Raw genomic sequence first — 19,489 nt, forward strand, 5'->3', positions numbered from 1 at the left:
ATGGGATTTTCATCAAGTGGAATTTGGGGGTTCATTTTAACGCTGTAATAGAAAAGTTCAGTAATAACAAAGAACGAAACATGTTAACGTAAGCGAAATTCACGATCTTAACTCGCAATGCGGACAGGAAATTAAAAGACAAAAGAGTACCGGCCGGGGTAGTATAGGCACGGAAACGGTATAAGTATAGGGCGTGCCCTCCCTTAGCCATTTCATCGGAGCCGCTTAACCACGACCACCTTTGAGTAAACCCAAAAGGGGGACAAACGTACAATTTGATCGTTTCTGCATTGAGGCTATGATCGGTCTATGGTTAAATTACGTTCGTGCAGATATTTATTTGGTAAAAAAAATTGTATAATATATAGTACATTGTGTAAATCTCTAGAAGCCTTTTCAATTAATGTGATTTAGAATGTAAAAAATAGCTACCCGAATTAATCTATCTTAATACTGATATGTATCAAATGTACGTATAGGTATGGTTTCTGTAATTCAGGCGCAATGGGGTAATCCATTCGTGTAGGGTGATATCAAATTGCGGAGGGAGGCCAAGAGAAACGACTTCTCACGTCTTCACAAAGACACGAACGCCAACTCCTTATAGAATTGTATTTATTTTTCGAAACGTGTTACATTTTATCTGTGGAATTTGATTATCTGTTAACAAAACGCGATTAGCATTTAGCAAGCCAACAATATCTGGAGTGTTGAAAGTTTCAAACCCTGCTTCGTTTTCTAATTTAATTTGCATTCAAAATCAGAAACTTTTCGTGACACTGTTTTGCATTATTAATACTTTGGCGTGGTGTGATCTCCCTGGTGGTACACTAGAAGCCATAAATTGAATTCCAACCTTCGCAATTAGTTATTCCCGCGCGTGAAAACTTTTGAGATCGTTCGCTTTCGTTAACAGATGTTACGGTGCTATTCATTATACATTCCGTCGAATTGTAAAGCCGAACATTTAATTTAAAGTACCAAATGCTCCTTTGTTAATAGCCAAGCGTTTTCGTTGGTATTGTGTGGAATTGTTTAGGCGGGGAAGGATTAATGGAACGAGTCCAAACTACTAGTTCTTTTCACAACGGTTTATGTCTTAAAGTCATCTTAATACATACTACTCACATTGAAAATATCATTTTTATATATATATTTAGGTCCAAAATAACAATACCGGTTTATATTAATAACCAAATTGAGAGAGACGAATGTATTTTTCTAAGCGAGTCGGACCAGAAATAAGATAAAGATTTTACCATACTGATAAGCTTTCCTTTTTAGGCCACCCCTCTATGATTTAAAACTTAATTACCTAGGGTAAAATAATTTAATACTGTGGATAAATTTAAAGTTAACATAAAAATCTGTATTATCTTAAACTTTGTGACATTAAATAGCCATTGTATTAAATGAGTTTTTAACGTGAACTTTTCCTTCTTTCAGGTACTCTGTGGAGTTTATATGAAATGTTATGGGCTCACGCGGCGTAGCACACTGGGGTTGGGTGGTAGTGGTAGCGTGGGCGTGGAGTGCTGCGGCGCGGACATTATGTCCGCCACGATGCGAATGCGACGACGCGCTCAGAGCTGCATCGTGCGCCAATGCAGGCCTCGAAATAGTGCCTATACAACTCAATCCAGAAGCAACACAAATAAACCTAACCCACAACTCTATCGACAATCTTCTATACACATTCGGATTTTATACCCAACTAACCATCCTCGACATTTCGTACAATAAAGTACAAGACTTAGGGAGTAGGAATTTTGATAACAACATCGAAATGACCCATTTAAACGTGAGCCACAATGCTCTCAGAAAGTTAGACAAAGATACATTCATTGGTCTTAAGAGACTCGTCGATCTGAATTTATCTAATAACGAAATATCTACTATAGATGCACTAACTTTCAAAGATCTAACAGTGTTAGAGAGACTCGATATGTCTAATAATAAATTAGTGACTTTCGAATCTGATACGTTTGAACCACTATCTTCACTTCGGATTTTATATTTAAAAAATAATTCTATACTAGAAATACCCTCCGTCAATTTATTGACAATTATAAGTCTAGAGTTCTTAGATCTCTCAGAAAATTTGATACAAAGGATACCAAAGCATGGGGTGCCGTACTTGAAGGAGTTGAAACATTTAGATCTGAATAATAATATAATCGAAGAAATCGATCACTTGGGCCTTCACAACTTACCTTCTTTGCGACACTTAGATCTTAGCGATAACAATATGACTACGATTCCAACATCAGCTTTGTCAAAGTTGTCGAATTTGTCTCACTTGTATTTGAGCGGAAATTTTTTCCATAACGTTTCAGCGTTGTCTTTTCAAAGCCTCTTTCATTTGAAACACTTACACTTAAGTAGGATATACAATTTAGAAAGAATTGATTTCAGAGCATTTGTCGATAATATAAATCTACAAAAGATATGGATGAATGAAAACTTAAGAGTAAAGGAAGTGCCTCCGAGATTATTCCATGGGAATCCTAAGCTGACACATGTTTATATGAGAAATAATGCTTTGGAAACTCTCGAAGCTTCACACTTCCCAATTGATACTTTACAAGAACTTGAAATATCGGGAAATCCGTTTGTATGTAACTGTTCATTAGTATGGTTATGGAATCTTATAAGAGAATGTGAACTTCGGAGCCGAAAAAGTGAAAATACTAGTACGATACTTAAAATTGATTATGAAGACGTAAAATGTGCTGCACCAGAGCATTTGAAAGGAATTCATTTTATTCAGATTCCCGAGTCAGAGTTTGGTTGCTCCAGTGGGTGGGTTATAGTTGCTATCGTAGTGATGACTGTAAGTATCATTACTAGCATTGTTGGTGGAGTATTATACTTTATTGGACCTCTGAAGAAATGTAAAGGAGACAAATCAAAACAAGTTATGACGAGCGTTATGCTTAACGGTGATGTCTCAAAATTGGGCAACGGATTAGTTTACACAACCCGTGGCAGAGAAACTGATAGTAAAAGGGAGGTCGATAAATACTTAATGATCGGTTCGTCTGTTACTAACAACTTCCATTCATTAAATCCTCCCTGGCAAGCCATGGATAAGAACCCTTATTACCAGGAAGATAGTGACGAGCACATTTATCAACAGTTTGCTTATGAAACCATTCCTCCACACAGGACCCCAGAGAAACCACACATAGTGTATGTGTAACATAAGGCTATAGTGATGAGCTTTGTCAAAAGCGCAAACAATTTTATAAGACGTTTAATAAAAGACAATTGAAATGTGAACGAGCAACCTGCAATAATGTAAATAATGTTATGAAGATGTGATAGCTTTGTATATAAAGATGTATATAGATTAATTTTTAAATATTTTCGAATTTGTACTTAACTTGTTTAGATATAATGTGAATATTTTCCTTGATAATGTACAGTTGAGATATTATTAGCTGTTAATATGTTTTAGATTAGACAGATTTTCCTTTCCTTACCTCAAGTATGTATTGTACAATTGTGTAAAGTGTAATTATATTTTTTCTGTATAATTTACGTTTTGGTTACTTATGTAGTTCCTCAGACATAGTAGTTCCATTAACATAGGTATTAAAATACTAAAAAACTTGTAATTATCGTAGTTATTATATTTTCTGGAATAAAACACCAATATTTAATGAAAACTTTGTACAAACATGAGCAATATAGAATACTTCCTTAATATTATAATAAAATACGTTAACTTTTATTATTGAGAGTATTGTTAAAGTATACTAATGTATTTAGGAAAAAATTATTCGCTTAACAGCACATGGAAATTTTGGATGAAAAGCGAGTTTTAAAACCGCGAGATAAAATCCATTGAATACATTACGTAAATAGAAAACTTTTGAAATAATTATGATCATTTTCTAATAATATTGTATCATTTTTATTTGCATGTTTTGTAGGATTTTTATAGGAATTATCAAAGCTTTACAAAAAACCGTAAGACGATACTGCGATTCTCCGAACTTTAATACGAATGAACCTTTAACTCTTCTGAATATGTTACCTATAAAATAGGCTCATACATCATCGCAGCGATGATGTATGAGCAGTCACACTTTTCTACGCTATGGTCTCTTTTTTGTGACGGAACATGACATTCGTAGTTTAAATCGCCATTTATTACGCGTTAAATATTCTAACTTGAATAACTAACTCGCATAACTAATTAGTTGAATAATTAACCGTCAGCTTGCTAACTACGATGTTACTTTTAGTTTTTGCTTTCCATTACCGGCCGTTGCATTAGTTAAACAGAAAAGTAAAACTGGAATATCACCTTTAATTTTTCGCATTTATAAGAACGCTTTGAAAAATTTCTATAGTTTCAATCACGTATTCAATATTTGTTTAAGAAATTTTGCAACTCTATTATAATATATTTGGAAAATGAGTTTAATAAGTTATCACTAGTTTTGTCTCCGTTTCCCTTTATGAAGCTGTTATTTCAGTTAATAAGAGTATTAACTTTAATTTTAATTACCGAAACCGAATTTTATCCAAAATTTCAATATGATAATTATAATGCAATAAAACCAGTTTCTCTGATGGTGAGGGGTACAAAATGATTAGCATGTTACTTGGCTATTTTTATAATTTCCTTTGACACTTGATTTTGTTATAAAGATGTTCTGGAATTAATATTTTTATATGTAACGTTAATCAACTATCCCTTTAAGTACTAACAACAAACGACTTATGGAAGATAATTTTATTGGGATAAAAAAAAACTTAGTATATTATCTTAGTTTCTCTTAAGTATTGGTTATGTATGTCCTGTCTATTATTTTGCTTCGTTAAAATTGAAGAATTTACTCTAAAAATAATGTGTTTTTGTGTTATATTAAAACTGTTATTTGCGCTATGAGACAGATCACTTAATGAACAGTTTTATATATATATATATGTTTAATTTCCAGTAGCATTAAATTTTAATCCAATAAAATTATTAAAAATGTAATGATAGATTTACCACTAATTAAAATTAATAATAATGTCGTTTTTACAAATGATCTACGAATGAAACGATATTACTATTACTTTATTAGTAATACTTTCGTCTCAGGAATGTACGCTTGAAAATATAGCTAAAACACATATTACCCTTCAATCATTTTCTAAGTATACAATTATATATTAACTAACCTGTATCTGCCTATACCCGAGGTTATTACTAATCGAATTAGAATACAGTCGATAGATTAAGAATATTTATATAACCTTAAAATTTTGTTATGGAACTTATTAAATATGTACGCATTGAAACAAACGACAAATAAACAATTTAAAATTTTAACTTGATGTATTATTTATCTTATGATCAATACAAAAACCTTACTATATGTCTAGGCATGCCTCTGACATTTTTAAAACAAAGACTCAATAAATCTCTTTTTTTATTTATTAATTATTGTATTATGTTTTACACTTGCAATACATTTCTTTTTAAAAAAACATTTACTTTATCATATAATATAGAAGTGCTAGGGTAGTTTAGTCGCCCACAACAAGTTTTAGCAATTTTATCAAAACCTCAAATATTTTGTTTTTAAATATCTAACTACACTGGCTCTGCGGCCCAAAAAGTGTAATGTTCCTCCTAAATGAAAAACTTCCAGGTCTATCTTTCCTGTGCTACCTTTGCCTAGGACTTTCAGCTGTAGCAGGTCCTCCTCCTTTCTGTTTTTATAAGTTATACTTCTAATAGTACTGAGTTATGGTGTAATATAATTTTGTCACAAATCACGACACAAAAAAAACAGTACATAAAACTTTTTTCATTACAAATATATATCGAAACCAATACAAAAAGTATGGGTAAACATATACACAATTAAAAACCGAATAGTAAGTACCAAACATTGCCACAAACCTACATTTAATTTATTGAAAGAAACCTTGACAACACGATTCCATTACGTTTTGGGCCGAAACAATAAAACAATTTAAATGAAAATGTGGAAATAAAGAGCAATTAAACATCCACAATCACTCGTTATTCGTTTAAAATTGAAGGTATAATTGAGAACGGCTAATGAATTTCGGTCAGGACACAAGTTGATTATGATAAAGCCATTTGTGATAATGGTTTATTGGAGAATGATTTTTTTTTAACACAGAAGGCTTAGCTCATGTTAACTGATACCACCGCCCATAGACTTGCAGAAGAACGTCTTTCCATAAAGAATCTCATTGCTCAGAAAATACTTAACTTTAAAAAATATGTCTTTATACTGAACTGTATATAAATAATTTTACAAACCCAACCAACTTGCATGTACCTATCTCTAAAACCTCCTATTAAATGGACTAAAAAAATTAAATGCGTGATATACGTCCTCCTCTCCCGCTCCTACAGTAATCACCACAGACTAAAATTGACTCGTAACATACTATTTCACCTACATGGCGTAGTATAATCGCCACCCCATTACATCGGGTGGAGGTGTATTTCGCTGTAACAAACATACAACAGTTATAAGCCAGGTATGCTTAGCACGACTGTGAGGGTGTCGAGGGTACACCAGATCTGTAATAGAGATAAATGAATGTCAAAGTACTCAAATTACGACGGCTTCATACATTGCGCGTGCTACTCTCATAATGGAGTTAACGTGTAAGGTATTTATTTTCCAATTAGGATTTATTTTTGGCAAGATTTAAATTTGTTTAGTTGCTTTAATATGCGCTAAAGGAGTCATTACGGTTGGAGTATGACCTTAATTTGTTTTGTAGAAGTTAATTGTGTAAAATTATACAAAATTAAGACAGTTTTAATTAGATAATAACTTACTACAAAAACATTGTATTTTCTTAGAGTATACGACACCATAACATCGATTCGTCAAGCCATTTAAATAGTGACAAAGAAGTACAGAAAGAAAGCAACCGTTGTTAACGACTCAAAAAAGTCAAGAACGCGTGACGTCCAATCACTACGTCAGAAGGCTTTAGCGCGTAAACATAAAGGCCTTCTGAAAAGAGGCTTCAGGGGTAGTGAGATTTATTTCATGACAGAACTCGTTATGGCACCAAAGGGATAGAATGCAGTCCCCTTCTATAGATCAGCAGATCAGGGTTTATTGTGGTTGAAATGAGATGGGCCTCCTTAGTGCTAACTTGGTGTATTTGTTTATTACATATGAAATAAAATAATAAAATATCAGTGGCGCTACATTTTTAAGTATAGGCCTCAAATTTCTGTTTCTGTTTCAATGTGCCTATCACACCCCGTCAGCTTTTTGAGTATAAGGCAAGTCGATTTTCTCACAATCCTTATATTTAACGTTTGCGCGAATATTAAATGCGCACGTAAAAATAAAGTCCATTGAAGCATAGCTGGAAATTAAACCCACAACCTCAGAGATGAGAGTCTCACGTTAAAGCCACAAGGCCAACACTGATCTTTGTTTACGAGTATTTCATATACATATAAGTAAAATATATATCATAAAGAGTTTGGTCCCTTTAAAATATTGCAATATAGTGTTTGTTGGTTAAAGTCGAGTAAAGTATACTTCTAAGCGTTATTCGAATAATTTTGAAATAATTGATCGATTCGTAAATAGATGATTACTTCACTTATTACTAATGCTCTTCTTTGTACGATTTGAATCGCGTTAAAGAAGTATAATAAATAACATGGAAGTATTCGCAATGTACGAAATAGACTCAATAATGTGGTAGAGTGTAAATAAATTTTATAGTCGGAGATAAAACCCATTACGAGAGCTTTACGAGAAGCACTCCCCTAATGATATGGATGCTATGCATATAAGTTCGCTATTGATATAAGCACAGTCATCAAAGTTCATTACCTTAGTAATTGAAAAAAAATACTTCACATTATATCTATTATATCATTTTTTTATAGAAGGGGGCAAACGGGCAGGAGGCTCACCTGATGTTAACTGATACCGCCGCCCATGGACACTCCTATACATTATTGTTCTAAATATTGGATATTTTATTCATTCCAAAATAAAGTTTAAACGTAACCCAGCCAGTATATAGGCCGTAAGCAATTTTGAGAAAAATAAAGCAATCCTACGAAATTAAAACTAATTTTAATTTATTCAAAATTGTATTTGATTGAAAAGTTCTGGTTCTTATCTAATAATTTTAACAGAGTTCATTGACCGCTATAAACAGAAGACTAGACGGTTGTACATAATTTTTCACAAAAAACCGCATAAATTAAATACTGTAGAAACAAATTTATCTTTTTTTACCATCAGCATACTAATGGCGCGGCCGCGGCGTCTATCCTCAAGGGTGGCCTGCATCAATAAAATTAACATTGTAATCCACTTAAAGTTACGAAAAAATTACAACCAAAATGTGTTTATCTTTTGCGTAGATTTGCGGAGTCCTTTTAAAATGAAATGGCAAAGCGTTCTTTGGGACAATGTGAATTTAACTTGGATCTTAAAAATACATTTTTAAATAGGTAATCAAAGTGAAGTCTCGCATTGCACACGAAGATGTCATCTGTATTTTTTAATTTAGTTTTAATGCCATTACAGATGGAGAATAAGACGATTGAGAATTCATTGTTCTGCTTTGTTCAGCTTAAGTTTAGTGTATTTAAGTTTGACCGGGGATTATGCTGTTAGTAAATATATATATATATATATATATATATATATATATATAATAATAATAACGAATCCCTTTAAATACACATCTTATTTAACGTCTTTTCTCCAAGTCCATTACATTACGTATATTTTGTTTTCGTAGTATAATTAATAATAATAATAATCTTTATTTATTTTCTCACAGAAACTTTACAAAACTTCATACATGATAAGTTACAACTATTTATTAATGTATGTAAATAATTGTCATTCTTCTTTTGAGGGATATTTATTGTTTATGTGAGAGTGATGCCTGCCAAAGGTTGAGCACCTGTGTTACAGGTCATCAGGCCTCCGCCACTTCGGACAAAAGATAATAAATAATAGAGAACAATTATAGCAATTATTAATTAAGTAAACGTTGTATACTATTTGCCCTTCATATTGGGGCTATTAAAGACAATTATTTTTCAACAAATTACAGGTAAATTTCTGTACATCAGTTACTAATCTTAATATTTAAGTCCAAAGGGAAAATTTTGGCTCTTAGCGTCTATTATTCTCTTACAATAAGAAATAAATTACGATTTCTTATTACGTTTTTCATTTCAGAGGGATAACAAAGCTCCATTTGACGGCCGTGTTATCACAGTTTAATGAATAATTCCCACGGATACATTTTTCATTTTTGGTGAAATAATTATTATTGAGAATATTTAACGAGCCTGATTTATTTCCGATTTTTCTTTGGCGATGCCTTTGAAGTATCAGTGTATGTTTTCAAGATAACGTATAAGATGTTATTTAATCCTGTAAAATAATATTATTATTATTGATAATTCTAAAAAGGCCTCAACGCACTAGCGAGCCCTCTGGCATTGAGAGTGTCCATGGGCGGCGCTATCACTTACCATCGTTTGTGTTCCAGTTCTATAAAAAAAAATGTATTCTTCTATAATTACATGTACAGTGTTGGCCTAGTGGCATGAGCGTTCCACTCTCGTCCCTGAGGTCGTAGGTTTGATCCCCGGCTGTGCACCAATGGACTTTTTTACTATTTGCGCATTTAACATTCGCTCGAACGATGGAAGAAAACATCGTGAAAAAACCGACGTCTAGACCCAAAATATCGAAATCGTGTGTCAGACACAGCAGGCTGACTAACTACTTGCTTGTTAGATTGAAAAATGTTCATGAAACAGATTCAGATATCTGATACCCAAACCAAAAAAGGTAATTACTGTATTAGCCTTTACTGAATATTATAAAAACTTAATTATTACGATGAGTGCAATAAACGCTATATGTGCTTATGTTTTTCTTGGCGCAAGAGTCATAAGTACCTTATATCGTACCTTAACAGAAAAAATCACAACACAACAGTTCGTACGTTTAGGGTCTGTTTTACAATGTCCGGATAAGTTCCAAATAAGTTATTGTTATATAAAAAATATATTTCTTTTTAATTGAAAAAAATAAAAGTAATATTAATTAATATAATAATAAAAAAATATCTGATAACACGCAGCTAATTAAATTAGGACAGTTTAAAAATCAGTTTTTATATAAAATATTCTTTACCTTTTATAATATTCAATAACTTTCTGCCACTCCACTTATCTATTGGTTAGTAAAAATTATATAAATTCAATTAACGTCAAAACCCTTTTCACTTTGGAAGATTTTCATTAATTACTAAGGATAAATTTGACTGAACTTTTTACGTTTTTCTTTGCTCTAAATGAATATTTAATGAAAAATATATATTTTTGGAGCTAATACTCTATTATTTTATTTAAATATTTAGGAGTGATTGCGCGGTCATAAATCTGTCTAGTATATAGGCATATTTATGCACCCAGATGTTTGTAGTTGATAGTTTTATTTTGTGAATGTTTCCAGTACAAAGATTTTAAGTAAAGAACGGGGATCAGACTTCTATAAAAATGATTATTTAGCTGGGAGTTGAATCTTCGGGCTATGCACAGTATGTGTCACGAACGTATAGAAGCAATATTTTAGTATGCAAAACATTCAAACAAATGAGAATGCTAAGTATTGCTAGCAATGGACGTTTTATTGGCATTTATTAATTTTAATTGTAAATAGGCAGAAAAAAGTCCGTTATTATTTATTATTCCTTCCCTGTAATGGGGTCTAAATCCATAAATTATTCTTGCGCCTACTAAATACCTAAGCCATTGATTGTTATGTTTTTATAACTCTAGTAATCATTTAAAATAAACGCATTTAAAACAATGATAAAGTAATTAATACAAGCAAAACAAAATAATTTAATTAGTTGGAAAATATATACTACAATTAGTTACATTAATTGCAAGTCACATTGTAATATGATCTTTTTTTATATTTCAAAAATTCATTTGAATAACAAAAGATAAGCTCTCATATCGAGTGGAAAGTATGAATGAAAAACTAGCGTTACTGAAAATTCAATGGATTTCAATTTTAAAAACTTTGAGTATGAGTAATAAATATATACAGATAAAAAAAAGTAATAACGTTTCTGAGGTTGATGTTTTATTAATACAAAATTTATTCACTCGTTGCATTCAGGTAAACTCAGAATGCTAAATAAGAGTTCCTGATTACTTAAAGCATTAAGTAAAGATTTACATTCACCGTAGATGCAATTGGAATCTAATAATTTAAATAAGTAAAGTAGTGCTTCTTAGCCAAGTTGTACTCAGCAGAAGTAGTGTTGTGGAAGTCGCGGAGGTTGTGTAAAAAGTAGACGGCGTGTGCCAGGTATAGAAAGCACCCACTTGCCTATTAGAATAAAAATGATTATGATACACAAATCTGAAGCCCAGAGCTTAAAAAAAGGTTTAAGTCTAAGTTATTATATAATGTCCTCATCGTATCACCTTTCTACTTACTCACGTGAGGCTGATTTAGAATTGTCGTGATTCATGTGCACTTTTTATTTTTCATGTGTTTAATAACTAAACTAAAGAAGTAGTTTTTGTTATATTTTATTTTTTGTTACTATATTAGTTATGTGTAAATAAAAATAACAATATGTATTATGTGTTTTGCACTTCTTGCTTACCTAATCTAATTTAACTTATATATAAGAAAAAAAAAACTTTTTCTTTCAACAGTGGTTGCCTGAAAGAGATCGTTGGAAGGCAATGCATTTAATTTTGTCAAGTTTATGTATAAATATAATTTTATTTACCATATAGTTATGATTTAATTTACGATTCTGTGTTTGGTTTTCTATTTAAATACAATCCTTAAAGGTTTGGGAGACATGGGAACCTGACTAAGACCTTAAGAATGCAAGGCTTAAGAAAATCAATAAAAATGATTTGTGCTCCCTAATTCGCCGTATTTATTAAAATATTCGAGTAATATATCAACTAACATAGATAAAGTTGGTAATTTGGCTGAACACTTAACTGAACTACGTGTTTCTCGTAATTTAAACCTGTTGTGTGCCTGGGGCAACGTCTTAATAATATAGAGCTCGGAACACAGGTACTGCCATAAATAATAGATGATGGATGTGAATTAAAATTATTAATATATAACCATTTTTTTATACCATCATATCTCAGACTACGATTAGAATAAAGTGAGTAATTATCCAGAAGTAAAGCATTTGACATACAAGAAAAATCAAAATGCAAGAAGCTTATAATGGCTTAAAGCTTATAATTCTTATTTAAGCTGTTTAAAATTATACATGTAAAACACGAACTAATTATTAAATACGAGTGATTTACAGCCATCATAATCTGAAAACAATCCCATTATTATTAGAATGTGATAACATTTTTCAATCATTAAAACTATGTTTTTTTTTTTTTTTTTGGCCTCTCTCTCTGGGCCTCAGATTTCTGAAACTGTTTCATGACCTTTGTTAATTTAATAGGCAAGTTGGTGATCAGCCTCTTGGACCTGACGTACGCCCTTGACATTTTGGGTCAAAGGCAAGCCGGTTTCCTCACGATGTTTTCCTTCTCCATTCGAGCGAATGTTAAATGCACACATAGAAAGAACAGCCGGGAATCGAACCTACGACCTCAGAGTTTTGAGTCGCACGCTGAAGCCACTAGGCCAACACTACGTAGTGTAACTATTTTATGAACAAATTTAAAATTCAGATATTCATTATAATTACCAAATCATAGTAAAGTCAACTTATTCCTAAGTCGAAATGTTTTCCATTACGTTTAAAAAGCTCTATTTGACCAGTCAGACCCTTTGTAGCGACAAGTGATATCAATTTGCATGCCCTTCACTGAAGTACATTTTGACTTTTTGAGCCTCGTTCCTTTGTATACCCTTTACGTATTCTATTGTTTATTGTTAATTTATTCTGTGTAATTGTTTTTTACTGCCTCTGGTCCATATTAATAATTGAGGCGTCATATATTCGAAGTACGGTGTTTTTATAGTTAACTGGCAAACGTTCTTCAGTTTTTCCGTTGTTCTTTCATAAAAAAAATTGGGGAAAAGGGTGAAAATTAAGCATTATATGAAACCCTTAATAAAAAATGAGGTGCCATGCGGGCGGACATTAAAATTGTTTACGAAGTCGTAAGACCTAAAGATAAAAATATTTTGAAAATTTTTATCCTTCGCCGTAAAATACATAATAACAATAAAAAAAACTAAAAACCTAGCATCAAGGTGTCGGTTTTTTGTAACAGTGTGCGCGCGCATTGAAAAATTTACTCTTAACCTTTTTCCCTAACCCGCCAAAAGACGTATAACTTCAAAAATGATAACTTTTCTAAAATATTTCTCGCGGTTGTCTCAACAAAATTCACAAAAATTTTAATTTTACAACCCGAACGTTCCTCTTATTAAACGCCCTCATCTAAAAAAACAACATTTTTTAGATGAGGGCGTTTAATAAAAAAAAACACTTTTCTGAAAAATTGTATCGATATATATTACTTTAGATTATTTATACAATATGACAACAATTTTCGCGTAATTAACAAAAACGCTCCTGTTTCACCAGGAATGCAATCTGCGGCGGAATGTTACACGGTTGAATTATATTCACCCAACTCAGTGTCGCGTACCAACCCGTCCTTCACATTGCATTAAATTATAAATGTAATGTTTGGATACTAATACTAATTTGATGCTTTCTCTTCAAAAATAATTATGTGTATTTTTTACTTTTGTTAACTGCACAAGTTTAACACACCTGAATGATACCGCCGCCCATAGACACTCACTTTTCCAAAAATTTTGTTTTTCTCGAAGGACCCTTAGTCTAATTAGTTCCGAAATAATCCAGTGGGCAGTTGGTTTCACATAGTGGTGGGGAGCAGCAAAATCTGCCTTCAGATATATTTAATTGTGGAATGACAGACATCGAGGTGATACGAGTGGTATTTTGTATTAAATTTTTGTTGTTGATTGTTCTTGGTAATTTAATTAAAGCACACGTGCCATCTAGTATGAAACTATTAAGTAACTTAAACTATTTAGACTTAAATAGTAAATGTGTTTATAATTCAAAAGACTTAACAACTGACCCGCTTAAGTTAATTGAATACATAATCCAGCCATACATCTTATTTGAGGCTTTTGCTTTGATCGCTACATAAATTTATTAAATCACTTCCATGTTATTAGGATGATTATAACTCAAGATGCGGGGAGCGACCAAGGCAGTTTCATTTCCCCATTTGCAATTCAAAAATTCCCTCTAGCATATCTTGCTTTATCTTTATCTCCTTTACTCCTACTGTGATGCAGTAATAACATCTCTTTCACACGATTACTTTTTGTTACACTTTGCAAAGACACTTTCTCACAAAGGCAAATTCAAATAGACACCGTTTCAAACAGTTTATTTCGAAAGGATTAGCCATAAATAGTTCTTTCTCATTACATTTTCATGAAAGTACCCTCTTGTAGATTTATGTCGTGAAAACTTTGAGTTTCCTGAATAAAAGATATCTGTTTGGCAGTGATACTGGCAACATGCCAAACTTTACACTGTTGATTCTTTCTAGTTATTAAATGAATACTCTAAAATTTCAGCTGTCTTTGTTTATTCAAATTAATAAAGCAACTATTGATTATACAATCACACTTATTATCTTATATATAAAATTCTCGTGTCGCGGTTTTTGTGGTTAAACTCCTCCGAAACGGCTTTCCCGAATCTCATGTAATTGTGTGTGCATATTGGGTAGGTCTGAGAATCGGACAAAATCTATTTTTCATCCCCCTATACGTTAAGGGTAATCCACCCCTATTTTTTTTTTCAATTTTAGATAAAAAAAATCTATGATACAACATTAGTAAATACCTGAATTTTCAACCCTTTACAATCAACCCCTATATTTTATTATAAATGATATACATGGCAAAAGGACGTTTGCCAGGTCAGCTAGTAATTGTCATACAATTCATCATTTTTTTATTTAAAAATGTTGTACTCTTTTTTGCATCTATTTGAATTTTTGTTTGAATCTGTGAAATTTAAAAAGCTATTCGAACTGTATGAAGGCGTTCTTTGACTCCAAAGAATACAATTTTCAATATTCATTGAGATTCTACAATGTGAAGTTTATTAAGGTAAACTCGAATCTACAATATTATGAAAAGATTTTAAGTATTTTTAACCGAAAATGGGCTCTGTGAACCCCACTTATTGAAAGTGCTTTAATAAACCCTTTCGAAATTGAAAAGTGTTTTCACGTTATTTGAGCACAGATTCCATTTTTCTCTTTATTAATTAGTGGATTATGAAAAACCTTTTACGGCCTTTTGAATTTATTTATCAATGATAACATTTGACCCCTTATAACTAATTGCTATAAAATTGTTTTAACTTTGCAGTGAGCTTTAGTTTCTTAGAAATATAAATGCCGCAACGCATTTGGGCATTCTCCTCAATTTATTTTAATAAAGAATTTTCAAATGGAATAAAATTTATTTTCTCTCGGTATTAAAATTTTATTTGATTGCTCTAGATTTAATTTAATAATTCTGTTATAATAACGTCAATATTTTCATTAATAAATAATAATGATGAAATATCTACAGTTTAAAAACCTTTACATTTGATGAAATTTGTTGGCATAATAACTGTAATATTTGTATCAAAACAATGTTTATCATCTACAATTTCTATATCAATTTGGCATGTATAAATTATTGTAAACCTTTTCATATAAACCCCAACTCGTAGCAACGCTACAACTATTTACGTATCATTATTGAACGTTCGTACTGCTTTAATGAATTCTCTTTATGATATTGAGCTCTTCGAAATAACGCGATTCGTATTAAAACATATTTACATAATAATATTTGGATGTGTAATTCACATCTGAAACTTTATAGATACACTTAAATATGTCTCGTATATTAAATAATAATTATAATTTATTCCTAGAATATAGTACAAAAATGTGTAAGGTGGTTCGTTACAATCCTGTTTGCATATTTTGCCACACACAATGGCGCGCAAATTTGTCATTAAAGGAATTTTACATTATTAGTAATATTGTAATATTTGTATCGTACATATCATATGTATCACACGTGTGTCTCACACAAATAATCGTTTATTGAATAATACATTTTTTCCAAAACATGTGGATGTTTTCATTCTTTTGGTAATTAAGAACTTATATTGTATCTTTGTTTTACTCGAGCGGTTAACATTAAAATAAAACCTGTTTTACTGAAGAGCAGTGTTTAGTGATTTTCTCCCTATTGTGACGTTGGTCACAACTTTGTGTCTATGTGCGCATTTAACACTACGATGTGGTGAAAAAACACATCGCAAGGAACCATGCGTTATAAGATTAAAAAAGACGTAAGTATGTTCTGAGTACAGATGGCTGGCAACCTAGTTGTCAGCCATCTGTACTGTAGTTAGTAGTAAAAAAACCTAAGCAGAAAATTATCACGAAACAGATGCAGAAATTTGGACCCACACCTGAAACGTGCTTTTTTGCGTGGATTTTTATTTTTAACTGATATGAACGCGATGTCGAACTGAGATTTATTACATTACAGCAATCTTTGTCAGCGGGAGACTATCAAACTGACATATAACGCCAGCCTGTTTGGACATCCTTTAAGATATTCCAGCTAGTTTCGCTTTTATTGATGCTTCTGATTAGTGTCCATTGAAATGTTGCCATACGAACGTTATCTATTGCCGTGATATTGGTACTTTAGCGGTCCTTTCGGTTAGTTGCATATACCAACTTCGCGTTAACATTTATCGTTTTGATAATCTTTGACGGAAAACTTTTTATTAATACTTTATTAAGTTTAGAGTAATCAAGGCGGTTTTGTGTTACCGATTAAGTACTAACGTGCCTACTAAGTCACTCTATATTAAGCCATTAATTCCGTTGCGTGCCGTAAACCACAGGCCTTTAAAACGTTGACTGGTTATTTACACAAAATTTTAATGAAAAATATTTCTTGCGCCATTTGAGATCCTAATCTAGTTATAACACTATAGTTCAAAATTAAAGTATTACTTAGAAGCGACCTAAATATGTCAACTTGTACAACTTAACCACATGAATTATTATAAAGTAAAAACTGTTGAAAATTTGTCACGTAATGCGGAACAAAATCATGAAGAAATTGGATGTCTAATTTTGGTCAAAAAAACCTTTGAACTTTCAGTATAAGAGGCGAAATTGCGGGGTGTGACAAATCTGTTCTCGCGGTGACTTGGCGAAAATAACCCCTGACTTGACCCGAAACACGATATAATGGACCGAGTTGTGAATGACTCCATACACAATCAATTTAATTAATCACGAGAAATGAGTTCTGGACGAGTTAAAAAAGTTGGCGAAGTTGTAGACGAAGTTTTGAGAAGCTAACGACTAACGAGGAATGGGACAGTAGATGAGAGATGAAAGTTCGAGACCGAGCCACGGGCTCTGATAAGAATTGCTGCAATTTAAAACTCGATTAGAATTTGAAAATCGAGCTAAGCTAGTGGTTATTAAAATGTTTACTGATAAAGTCTGAGTTTCATGTAACTTTTGATTGGCTAATTACAGTCACGGTAGTAAAATAGTGCTGAGTACACCGTATTTATTTATTATATATTGAAAGAGCCTATTATTTCTCAGTTTTTTCTAATCGGCACGTAGGTGATTCTAGGTCCACCACTATAGTAATTTTGGTTCTGATGAACACCCCGGTTAAATAGCAAGTGTTAAAAGTGCGAATAGAGAGCAAGTGCACGGGAATTCATCCAGTAACTAACCTGATTTCAAACTACAATTATTATAAGTTCACAATAATTGCATTTATACACATTGATGTCAATCATTTTCATATGTACTCGACCATATGGCTATATTATATAAGTTTAGAAAACTTTTTCTAATAAAATAATATATATAATAATCTATCTATCTAATCTATCTGTAATATTATTATCAACTTAACATTAAGTTGATAATAATATTACAGAACAAGAGAATAAAGTATACAAAATGTGTATGCCCCTAACATTAAATCAAACTTTTGCTACGTCCGTTACTATTGTGAGTTTGAGCATCTCATATTACAATATATACAAAACAAACTGTTTATTGAAGAATTGTCCACCCAAGTTGGATTCGAAATAAGATACTTCATACTATTTGCATATAAAGTGATAATGCTTTACGCCGTAACTGATGGCGGCTTTGAAACGTTACTATAAAATCTTATTTACAATAAAACCTCAAAACGAGACTGACAGAGTTTACAGGCTTTGTTTACGAGCTATAAAATAAATCGAGTAATATACTTACTTTGACCAGAGGTATTTTAAATCTCTATAAAATTTTAAGGTATTGTAAAAAGCAATAAACAAGTGACTTTAGGTGTACGATGATTTTTAAAAGATTTTTATTGTCCAATAAAATAATAAACACTATTCAAAATATAGTTTTGTTGTTGAGTGTAATTTAAATAAAATTTAGTATATAATTTATATTTTGTTCAAATATAACTGTAATTGTAGCGATTTTGATAACTTTAGATGAATAAAATATTTTCTTTATACTTGGGGAAAAAAATATATAATTCAATTCCACTAGAACCACTTTGGGTCCTAATCATTTTTAAATTTATTTATTTATTGTATATATAGATAGATAAATAGAAAGAAGTAGGTGTGGTGGAAACACAAACTGGACCGTTTGAAAGATAAATCTAATAGGCAAGTAAGTGATCACCCTCTAGTGCCTGACACACGTCGTCGACATTTTGGGTCTAAGGTATTTTGGTTTGGTTTCCACACGATATTGTCCCTCATCGGGTGAGCAAGTATTAAATCCGCATATAGAAATATAGTCCATTGGTTCACAGCCGGGGATCGAACCTATGGCCCTAGGGGAGTCGCATGCTGAATGCCAACATTGCTCACGATAACTTTAATATATAGATAACTTTTTTATATAGATAAATAATAATTTATCAACTTCTAGACGAAAAAGATTTTGTATTCTCAATAAAGAGAACAATGCAAACATTTATTTAAAATGACATTAACATTTTATAGGCCACTTACATATTTTTAAGTCGTGAACCCTTTTAATAACTCGAAAAAGAAATGAACACAAACATATAGCAAATTATATATTTTAATAAATTTTTGTATCTCCTTTATTAAGCAGATGTGAGGGCGCTAGAAAGAATAAATAAATTATATAAAGAAAAACACTTTTTTTTTTTAATAAAAGACAATACTAAATTATATAAATTTCAATGCTTATGAATCCACATTAATTTAGCGAACTGTGGAATCGACTCCCGGTGGGGGTCTGCTCTGAGAGATACGACTTCAAAGGCCGGCAACGCACCTACTAAAATGGGTGTCTGTGGGCTGCGATGACTGC

At 31.8% G+C, this 19,489-nt stretch overlaps 1 protein-coding gene across 1 annotated transcript in view; it reads left to right on the forward strand.

Annotated features, from left to right (window-relative positions):
* Positions 1 to 5,303, forward strand: part of LOC110994932 (toll-like receptor 6) — a 50,359-nt gene extending 45,056 nt beyond the window's left edge. The window contains exon 3 of the mRNA XM_022261865.2: positions 1,447 to 5,303. Within this exon, the coding sequence (XP_022117557.2) occupies positions 1,475 to 3,202 (1,728 nt within the window). The 5' untranslated portion in view covers positions 1,447 to 1,474 and the 3' untranslated portion in view covers positions 3,203 to 5,303. The remainder of the gene's footprint in view (positions 1 to 1,446) is intronic.
* The last annotated feature ends 14,186 nt before the right edge of the window (positions 5,304 to 19,489 follow it).

This window comes from Pieris rapae, chromosome 1 (genome assembly GCF_905147795.1).
Source record: "Pieris rapae chromosome 1, ilPieRapa1.1, whole genome shotgun sequence".
In the NCBI taxonomy this organism is placed as follows: Eukaryota; Metazoa; Arthropoda; class Insecta; order Lepidoptera; family Pieridae; genus Pieris; species Pieris rapae.